Source organism: Salmo trutta, chromosome 34 (genome assembly GCF_901001165.1).
Source record: "Salmo trutta chromosome 34, fSalTru1.1, whole genome shotgun sequence".
NCBI classification, from domain to species: Eukaryota; Metazoa; Chordata; class Actinopteri; order Salmoniformes; family Salmonidae; genus Salmo; species Salmo trutta.
Genome location: NC_042990.1, coordinates 36481044 through 36492193, shown reverse-complemented (window position 1 = coordinate 36492193; position 11150 = coordinate 36481044). Strand labels below are relative to the sequence as shown.

General features: G+C 43.0%; 1 protein-coding gene across 1 annotated transcript; it reads right to left on the bottom strand.

The window, feature by feature from the left end:
- Positions 1 to 390: 390 nt before the first annotated feature.
- LOC115174098 (cyclin-dependent kinase 5 activator 1-like) lies at positions 391 to 7085 on the bottom strand. The gene is made up of 2 exons (XM_029732772.1): positions 6564 to 7085; positions 391 to 2484 (listed from the first exon to the last, which is right to left on the bottom strand). Exon 2 carries the CDS (start codon positions 2312 to 2314, stop codon positions 1328 to 1330), a length of 987 nt encoding a protein of 328 aa, XP_029588632.1. The 5' UTR covers positions 2315 to 2484; positions 6564 to 7085; the 3' UTR covers positions 391 to 1327.
- Positions 7086 to 11150: the final 4065 nt, after the last annotated feature.

The window sequence follows — 11150 nt, the reverse complement described above, 5'->3', positions numbered from 1 at the left end:
TCGTTAATACCACAGCTGCAGCGGGCAGGTGCCCTGATGACAGGCACAGCCAGGGAACAAAGGACTGACGGGGTTAAACAGCTGATGACCCTCAGTGACGCCCACTGCACAACACACACACACACACACACACACACACACGCAAAATAAGGGCATACTTTGCTTCCACCAGGAGACCCCTTAGATGAAATGATAGCTGGAGAGTTAGAGACAAATGGCCCTGCACCCTTCAGGCATTCCAAATGAAACCGTAATCCTTATGTAGTGCCCTACTTTTGACCTATGGACTCCGGTCAAAAATAGTGCACTATTTAGGAAATATTTGAGTCTGTTGAGTTCTATCAAAGTCATCTATTTATAAGTAATGATGCCCATGATCTTCTAGGTAACAACGCTGTTGATAAAATGCCATTCCCTTGGGTTGTTAATGACCCAACCAATCACTTTGTATAACCTCTGACCCCTGACTCTGCATGCGGTTGTGATGATGCATTTTCTTCTAGATCTGACACTAAAAACTGACCCATGTAAACAGATGTAACGATCACATTCAGATAGGGAGTCTTGGCTGTAGGGGGGAGAGGAGAGGGAGGAGAGGGGGGAGAGAGGGGAGGAGTGAGAGGGGGGACAGGGGAGGGGGGAGAGAGGGAGAGGGGAGAGGGGAGTGGTGAGAGGGGGGACAGGAGAGGATTTCTATTTCTGTTCCTCCAGCTCACTGAGACTCAAGAGGTGAGAGTGGGGTCACCAAGGACAGGCGAGCTAAAAGGTCATTCAAGTAAAATCAGGTGAATCTTCCGTAACATAGAAGGGCTTGTGTTGAAAACACAACATAAGACACCAACCCCATTGACGACACGTCGAATTCTAATTGTGTCTTAGGGGGAGCGGTCCCCCCCCCCCTGTTGTAATATGGATGGCTGATAGGAGGATAAAGTAGGGTCTTGTGATATACCATAACACCTTGCAACTCAACTCTGGACCTCGAAGCCTCTCTAATTAGGGACTGGTTTACAGCTGGGACACCAGGTGGGTACAATTAATTATCAGGTAGAACAGAAAACCAGCAGGCTCCGGACCTCATAAGGTAAGATTTGAATACCCCTGCCATAAGATAATGGGGGGGGGGGGGGCATGACAAGCAGCTGATGGAATGATCCAACCGTGTCAGTGACCATACAGACCACAGCCATGATAGGCCAGTAGGTTCCTTCCCCCCTGTGTTACATGCTTGGATGTAGGGGACAGGAGGGGGAAATGTTTGGCAGATAGGAGAAGGGGGGGGATGGGGATGGAGATTGGGGGGGGTTGTACCCCTCTACCCCTCCTCTCACCGGTCCAGCACTCGGCTGTAGTCCTGTGGGCCGCAGCCCCCCTCACTCTTAAGCTCGGCAAACACGTGGGTGAAGAAGTGGGGATCGGCGTTGATGCGTAGCATCTTGGTGCTGGTGGCGTCGATGATGGCAAGGCATCGGTCCCAAAACGCCTCTTTGCCAGCCTCCACCAGGAAAGGCTTCAGTGGGTAGGAGATCTCATTGCCCATGTAGGAGTAGGACAGGTAGAGGCAGGTGAGCAGAGTGGCCTGAAGCTCGTGTTCCGACGACACCAGGTCCCCATCCACCACATTTCGACACAGCATGTAGACAAACACGACATTGGCTGGCGTCACGAAGGCCTGATCCTGCCAGCCCTGGAGGAGTAGAGACCGGTCCACCGCCCGCACCCACAGCACTGGGTCCGCCGGTGAGAGGTGTTTCAGCCGATAGCAGCGGCCACACAGGAACTCACCCAAGCAGCGGAGGAGTTCACTAGTGGACGCCTGGATGATGACGCGCTTGGGGGACGAAGCGCCAGTTCCTTGATAGGGCACTTTTTTGACAGAGGGTAGTTGCTGGGGCTTAATGCCCATCTCATAGCCGCAGTGCCCCTGGCCAAAGCCTATCCCCAGGCCTAGTCCCGCTGGCCTGTTGTAGCTGGAGAGGTTGGCACAGGATAGAGACTTCTTGACATTCTCCTGGTTGAGATGCAACACCGGGTCCTTCTGGTAAATGTTGTTGTTGTTGAGGGGGTCTCCGAGCAACCCAGGAGCCCCGGAACATTTCTTAGAACCCCCTCGTTTCTTGGTGGTGGCAACCAGGCGTTTCCAGGTGAGCGCCGGGAGGAAGATTGACTGGCCTCGTTTCAGGCCGCCGGTGTGGTCTTTCTGAGTGTTGAGCGATCGGCTGCTCAGGCTCGGGTAGTGGTTGAGCGAACCGGGGCGCGTGTCGTAGTAGCTGTTCTTCCTGGATGCAGGAGACAGTGACAGTACTGCACCCATGGTGATTCAGCGATCTATTATACTGGCTATGTGAGGTCGGATTTGGACAGGGCTGAGATGGAGGCACAGTTCTCTCCTGTTTAACTCTTTAAGTTTAGTTGAATTTAGAGACAAACGTTTCCCAGTTGATGCTGACACTAGTCAAATGCCCATGATGACATTGCCATTATCTGCAACACAAGAACAGCAAACATTTATGATGTTGTGAATAAAAAAGCAAATAGCCTACTTAAACTTTGAAAATAATACATTTGTATATTTTTCTCTCAAACATTTACATTCGCTAATGTCCTGTCAAGCAACGCTGTGCACCTGCGTCCCACCAGACTGCTATTTGCACAAGCATATCAATACATACAGCGCCTTCAGAATGTTTTCATACTCCTTGACTTATTACACATTTTGTTGTGTTACAGCCTGAATTCAAAATGGATTACATAGATTTTTTTCTCTCACCCATATACACACACAATACCCCATAATGATAAAGTGAAAATAAAATACAGAAATATGTCATTTACAAGTATTCTCACCCCTATGTCAATACATGTTAGAATCACTTTTGGAAGCGATTACAGGTTTGAGTATTTCTGGGTAAGTATCTAAGAGCTTTCATACCTGGATTGTAAAATATTTGCACATTATTATTTTTTAAATCCTTCATGCTCTGTCAAGTTGGTTGTGGCTCATCCCTAGACAGCCATTTTCAAGTCTTGCCATAGATTTTCAAGACGATTTAAGTCAAAACTGTAACTTAGCCACTCAGAAACATTCAAAGTCATCTTGGTAAGCAACTCCAGTGTATATGTGGTATTGTGTTTTAGGTTATTGTTCTGCTGAAAGGTGAATTTATCTACCAGTGTCTGAACCAGGTGTTCCTCCTAAGATTGTCCTTGCCGATGACAAGCATACCCATAACATGATGCAGCCACCACCATGCTTTAAAATATGAAGAGTTGTACTCAGTGATGAGTTGTGTTGGATTTGAATTGTGGAGTAACTGCAACGTTGTTGATCCATTCTCAGTTTTCTCCTATCACAGCCATTAAACTCTGACTGTTTTAAAGTGGAATTGAGAGAATTTTAACTACTTTGAAGATATGAAACCAACAGACAACCATAATATCAGTCAAAAATATAACATTTGCAGTTTATGCTACAAAACCAACTTTATCAAATCAAAATCATCAAATCAAATGTTATTGGTCACATACACATGGTTAGAAGCGGTTTTAAAAATAGATTCTATTTGACTCAATTTCATGTTGGCAGAATAGACGGATGCAGCATGATTAATAAAATTCACAAATACATATCTTGGTAGTCCAAAAAATATTGCTATAAGGTTGTATAAATCACAGCTGCTCTGGTACATTGTTTGCCCATTCGGGATGCAATATTTCAGTTTCAATGACTCAATATTCTGGACAAAAGCAGACGAATGTAACTAAGGCTGGGTATGTCAATACAATCAAACTAGCAAGGGCAATGACCACAAGTCAGTCATAACGTAGCTAATAGGCTTGCGTACCTATTTATGTAGTTATTTATTTAGCAAGCTAAAAACACGGAGCCTAACGTTAGCTAGCTACCTAGCTAGCTACTAGCTAGCTGCTGGGAGGATGTCATGTCATTGGAGGAGTTGGTGAGGGACCAACTTTTTCCCCTCATCATAGCCGCGGGAAGGAGGGGTGCTGAGGGTGCTGCTGCAAACCCTGAAAAATCATAGTAAAAAAATACGTATATACAAATATTTTAGAGTAGTGCACTGGGCCTTTCTTGGTCCTGCATTAATGGACCAATACAGCTGTCAAATCACTCTCATCTGAGTGTGCCAGAGAGTGTAGAATAACTGATAAATTTACAAACGTGCAAGATCCGCTGACTATGACCGGTGTAAGTAAACGATGGCAAAAAAAATGTAATTGTTAGTCACTAACGCTCTGGATAACGTGTAAACAGCCTAACCAGCTCTGCTGGGGAGAGTAAAACAGTCAAGTAGATAACGTGTAAACAGCCTAACCAGCTCTGCTGGGGAGAGTAAAACGGTCAGAGGGAGGTGCTCTCTCATTTGTGTCCTGAAGTAGATGACAAGCTAGCCAACTTTAGCCAGTTAGCTTGGGTGCTTGACTGCTGTTGTGAGCATCATCCCTACTCCTCGGGCACGAGGCAATTTACGAACGCACCCTTAGTTGTCAATCAAATGTATTTGGCATCAATCAAATGGGAGGGCAGACAGGCAAGTTCCCATTCAGTTGTCAAGTTCCCATTCAGTTGGGTGGGTTGGGAAAAGCATGCATTGACAGGCAGGCTACAGAAGGACAAGCAGGCTACTATACCCCATCATTTATCAGAGCAATTCTGATGGCCAACTAGCTGAAAAAGTTTAAGAGGGTTTGTCTAATGTTTTGTTGTTAGATTTGAGCTTTTCTCACTCTGGCATTAGTTGTTGATCTTGCTGTTGTTGATGTGCATAACATAGGGAGCGATAGCCTACCTTTTCACGGTTGTTTGATCAATAGGACTGTTAAGTTCCCAAATGTAAGAGGACTCCCATGGTATTTACATATTTGCAGAAATCCATTCAGGTGCATTTTTGTGTCTTTTTGGCAAATGCGTTAATTCTAATGATCTAAAGTTGCGCTGTTGATACTGCCAGTTCAAAGTGAATGATGGCAGGCCTGTGTGGCAAATGGCTTATTTGCATAAAGACCTACTGTAGCTATGATTGGCTATGGCGCACCGGTCTGCATAGACTCTGGTCCTGGATGAGACAGCTGTTTTTTTGGTATTATTTACTGCAGTGTCTATTCAATTTAAAAAAATGCCGTACTGTACATCATTCCCAAACATTACCATATCTTAGTGCTAGCTTGTCAGACTTTTTTGTTGTTGTTAAGTGTCATATTCTTCCTTGGACATATGAACAGATTTTAATAACATTTCATGTTGCTAAAACGCTGTCAGTTTCACTTTATAGTCGCCACTGGCCTCATGGTGAATTCCCTGAGCGGTTTCTTTGAGAGGCATTGGAAAACCTCCCTCCCTGTGGTTTGGAATTCACTGCTTGGCTGAGGGACTGTACAGATAATTGTATGGCTCCTGAGTGGTGCAGTGGTCTAAGGCACTGCATCTCAGAGACATCACTACAGACCCTGGTTCGATTCCAGGCTGTATCACAACTGGCCGTGATTGGGAGTCCCATAGGGCGACGCACAATTGGCCCAGTGTCACCCGGGTTATGGTCTGACAGCATTTTAGCAACATGAAATGTTATTAAAATCTGTTCATATGTCCAAGGAAGAATATGACACTTAACAACAACAAAAAGTCTGACAAGCTAGCACTAAGATATGGTAATAAATAGTAGGCCGTCATTGTAAATAAGAATTTGTTCTTAACTGACTTTTCTAGTTAAAGTAAGGTTAAATAGAAAAAATAGATATAACATTTGTGGGGTACAGAGATGAATGAGGTACTCATTCAAAAATCATGTTGAACACTATTATTGCACACACAGTGAGTCCATGCATCGTATTATGTGACTTGTTAAGCACATTTTTACTCCTGAATTTATTTAAGCCATAACAAAGGAGTTGAATACTTATTGACGCAAGACATTAATTTGTAAACATTTCGAAAAACAATTCACTTTGACATTATGGGGTGTAGGTGATAAAAACAAGTGACAAAAATGTTAAATTCAGACAGCAAAATGTTTAAAAAGTAAAGGGGTTTGAATACTTTCTGAAGGCACTGTATCTCTGGTCCAGGGCGTTAGTGCGCGTTCTTCTACTATCCTCTACGAACAGCCTGGACGCCCAGGACCAGAGCTAGTCCAGACAATTCCCTAGTGTGAGGACCGTTCCTCATGCGCCAGTCTCCACAAAAGTCACCAGACTGACCCAAATAGAATATCCGCGCAGCTATAATTGTTGAATCAATTCAACACATTGTTGTAGCCTACTGCAGTGCGCTAAGGAAATAAATAGTCGATTTCCATGCACAATGATATTCTAGGGCAGGCTACAATGTGTCAGTGCGCACTTCAACAAGATTTTTTAAAAAGCTGATAAAAACAAGCTCTCTGACAAAAATACAACTACACAATCAATGAAAATCCATTTGCCATAATACCATTTTTAAATAATTATCAATGAGAAATAAATACAATTTTAAAACCCAAACAGGTCATATTTTTTCCAAAAGGCAAACAAACAAACAATGCAAACAGAAGAGATATGCTCACCTAGCCTATGTATGGCTATATCATCGGATGTCCGATGGCACTATCAATCCGTTGTCCATTATCGCCTATCTGCAGTCCGTGATTACCAGAACATGGACTGCCTGTGGGGAGGTAACATTGACAACTGTTCACATGAGTGCCGAAATGATTGATTCAGTTCAAGAAGCGCTTCTGAGCGCTTTGTTATTCTCAGGGCAGCAGCGTAGAAGACCTCTGTCCACGCCAAGTCGGGTGCAGGTTTCCAGCGCCGCGTAATAGCTGCTGCAGACTAAATCCAAAAGGTTGCTCCGTTATAGAGTAGAAATTCTTCAGTCAGTCGAGTCTCCATCTCAAAGGGATGACAACGCAAACTTTCACTTGGATATCTGACCACACTGTCCTTTTCAATGGATTCCATCCTTGTGTGCAGAACAGCCTATCCAGAACTTTATGTAAATACAAAGTCCTTCGAAAGCAGACAGAATACCAGGGGAAAGATGATCTGTGTCAGTCCCTCATATCGGTAACCGGACGTTCCGAATAGAAGTGGCGCCTCCGCTTGACAACTCTTCTCTTCGCTCCAAAATATTGGCCGCTGTGTGGGCGTGGGTGTAGGCGTGAACCTATTCAAGTAAGTAAGTAAATACATTTAGAAAATGTTTAAAAAATATATATTAGCTAGCTGGCTAGCTACACCAGGCCACTGTGTGTCGGCTAAATAGCTTGCCAACTTTACATACTATAGCTAAGTGAAATATCATCAGCTGGTTGACTTCATATTAGCTTGTTATCTTGATGTAGGCCTATTTATCATTGTAAATTAAAAACTCATGCACCAAATACATTTGTAGATAACAGCAATTGAAGAGGGTGAAAGGGTTTTATACAGCTGTCAGAAAAGGGAGTAGGTGTACTAGTTAGATAGGGCAGGTTGTCTGAGGACATTATGAAAATATTCTCCAGTTTTAGTTCCTAGAGGGGAAAAGTATGAAGACAGACAGAGAGATATTAGCCAGGGCTGTCTAGTTGTAATATGATGATGCCTGTTTCTTTGTGATGTCTGTCCTCAGATATGGGTAACTGTGAAAAACCTGTCTGCAGATGAAGAGGTCCCAGTGAATGTCCCAAGAGACTGCTGGCACATTCTTGGATGTACTTATGTTAGCAATTGTTGTTTACAACAATACAGTTAAAAGTCATACACAATTTAGGCTGCAAACTTATTACAACTGTAGCAGGCCAATCCTTCTCCTGGAGGTATGTTGGGTGTGCAGGCCAATCCTTCACCTGGAGGTATGTTGGGTGTGCAGGCCAATCCTTCTCCTGGAGGTATGTTGGGTGTGCAGACCAATCCTTCTCCTGGAGGTTGGTTGGGTGTGCAGGCCAATCCTTCTCCTGGAGGTATGTTGGGTGTGCAGACCAATCCTTCTCCTGGAGGTATGTTGGGTGTGCAGACCAATCCTTCTCCTGGAGGTATGTTGGGTGTGCAGACCAATCCTTCTCCTGGAGGTATGTTGGGTGTGCAGACCAATCCTTCTCCTGGAGGTATGTTGGGTGTGCAGACCAATCCTTCTCCTGGAGGTATGTTGGGTGTGCAGACCAATCCTTCTCCTGGAGGTATGTTGGGTGTGCAGACCAATCCTTCTCCTGGAGTTATGTTGGGTGTGCAGACCAATCCTTCTCCTGGAGGTATGTTGGGTGTGCAGGCCAATCCTTCTCCTGGAGGTATGTTGGGTGTGCAGACCAATCCTTCTCCTGGAGGTATGTTGGGTGTGCAGGCCAATCCTTCTCCTGGAGGTATGTTGGGTGTGCAGGACAATCCTTCTCCTGGAGGTATGTTGGGTGTGCAGACCAATCCTTCTCCTGGAGGTATGTTGGGTGTGCAGACCAATCCTTCTCCTGGAGGTATGTTGGGTGTGCAGACTTCTGTTTCAGATCAGCACTAACACAACTGATTCAACGTATCAAACCTAATGAGGTGATAATAATGTGTATTATTTCTGGGCTGGAATAGAAGTCTGCTCACCCAGTAGATCATGGAGCAAGGTTGGCCACTTCTGGTCTGGACTTTTTTTGATCACCCGTTGTTCACCTACTTATTAAGGTGTCTAACATTTACACAAAAGTTAGATTATCTGTACATTTAGAAATTATATTTGGATTAATTCTATGTCCTAAACTCACACATCATTTGCATATTGATGAGATAGCTATATGTTCTCAATTTAAAAGGATACCAGGAGATAATGTATATGAGGCTAATCATAAGCCAGATTTTCTACATTATTTTTCTGACATGAAATTGTTTAGTGCAAATCTGAACCTTGTACTCTAGGTACAGTACAGTACATGGCAATAAGAATCTGGCAATTTGTAGGCTAATTTAAACTGTCAAAAAGGAAAATTATTTGGCATGGGGAGTGTTGTAATTCTACCTTGTTTATTTGCCAAGAATGCTTTTAGAATACTGAGACAAAATCAGAAGGTCAATAGCATTTACTACTATAGCTCATAGTAACGCATTGAATAACACATCCATAAATGGCAGAAAAGACAGTAAAAAAAAAAAGAATTGTAAGGAACAAGGTTTTGAAGTGTCTGTCCTATATCTAGGAGATATAAGAAAGCTCAAGAAATATAGTCATATAGACATATATATATATATAGTACCAGTCAAAAGTTTGGTCACACCTACTAATTCAAGGGTTTTTCTTTATTTTTTACTATTTTCTACATTGTAAATAATAGTGAAACCATCAAAACTATGAAATAACACATATGGAATCGTGTAGTAACAAAAAAAGTGTTAAACAACTCCAAATATGTTTAATATTTGAGATTCTTCAAAGTAGCCAGCCTTTGCTTTGATGACAGCTTTGCACACGCTTGGCATTCTCTCAACCAGCTTCATGAGGTAGTCACCTGGAATGCATTTCATTTAACAGGTGTGCCTTGTTAAAAGTTCATTTGTGGAATTTCTTTCCTTCGTAATGCGTTTGAGCCAATCAGTTGTGTTGTGACAATGTAGGGGTGGTATACAGAAGATAGCCCTATTTGGTAAAAGACCAAGTCCATATTATGGCAAGAACAGCTCAAATAAGCAAAGAGAAACGACAGTCCATCATTACTTTAAGACATGAAGGTCAGTCAATCCAGAAAAATGCAAGAACTTTGAGGGTTTTGTCAAGTGCAGTCGCAAAAACCATCAAGCACTATGAGGACCGCCTCCTCTGCTTCATAGGATAAGTTCCTTAAATGCTTCACAGAGTTCAGGTAACAGACATCTTAACATCAACTGTTCAGAGGAGACTGCGTGAATCAGGCCTCCCTTATCGAATTGCTGCAAAGAAACCACTACTAAAGGACACCAATAAGAAGAAGAGACATGCTTGGGCCAAGAAACACGAACAATGGACATTAGACCGGTGGAAATCTGTACTTTGGTCTGATGAGTCCAAATTTGAGATTTTTGGTTCCAACCACTGTGTCTTTGTGAGACGCAGAGTAGGTGAACGGATGATCTCTGCATGTGTGGTTCCCACCGTGAAGCATGGAGGAGGAGGTGTGATGGTGTGGGGGTGTTTTGCTGGTGACACTGTTTATGATTTATTTAGAATTCAAGGCACACTTAACTATCATGGCTAAAATATATTTGTTTAACACTTCTTTGGTGACTAAATGATTCCATACAGTATGTGTTATTTAAATGGCTTCTAAATACGAGGTTCTCCGGTATTCACTAAGGTATCTCATCTCTCGTTTCATGATGGGCATGGACACATGTAGCCTACATCATGGAGGGGGTTTTACGCACATCCAAAGCATGGCTACAATAATGGGAATGTCAGCTCACTGTTTTGCTCCTCTCTAACTTGATCTTTTTAACAAAGCTTCAGTGATTAAGATTTTTTTCTAAGCGGTCTCACGAGCCAAACCCTTTATTGACAGTCTTGAATAGCCCAGGGGAGAGCGAGGTAAGTTGTCACACTGTTCATACCTCCAACACAAGAGGCGCTATCTCAAAAATCAAATAGCTACTTTGTGTGACTACATGTCAACTTCCTGTTCAGATGTGGTCAAGGTCACTCTAATCTGAGGTGAGCACATGGTTCTTATCTTTCCCCTTCAAAAGTAAAAAATAGTCATTTTACATTTTATGCAATAAAAATGTGTTAGGTATGAATGTTTCAAATTATAATTTTGCACTGAGTAGAGGAGACAATAACGTGTCTTTTGATACTTTAGCTGCAGTCCTATCTTGAGCTAACCGTTTAGCCAACATTAGCACACATGTCAGTTTGGGGCAAGTTGTCTCAATGACCTTGGGGCAAGTCTTCACCTAGTGACAACTTGCCCCAGTATACATAGACACATTGAACAAAAAACACTGTAAATTGATTATTATATATACATATAGTTTAGAACAGCAGACATATCCCTGGACTACACAAGACAGGCTCTGGCATGTGTGTGTGTGTGAGTGTGTGTCTACAACACACTTACATGCCTACTGTATGAGACAGTATATCCACAGACACACACACTACTTCATACAGTGTCATGAATTTAGTGTGGTGTTATGAATTGCATTGTGGCAACAAGGATAGT

Excerpts from the sequence above, each read along its gene's own strand:
- LOC115174098 (XM_029732772.1), bottom strand. The coding sequence starts at position 2,314 with ATGGGTGCAGTACTGTCACTGTCTCCTGCATCCAGGAAGAACAGCTAC.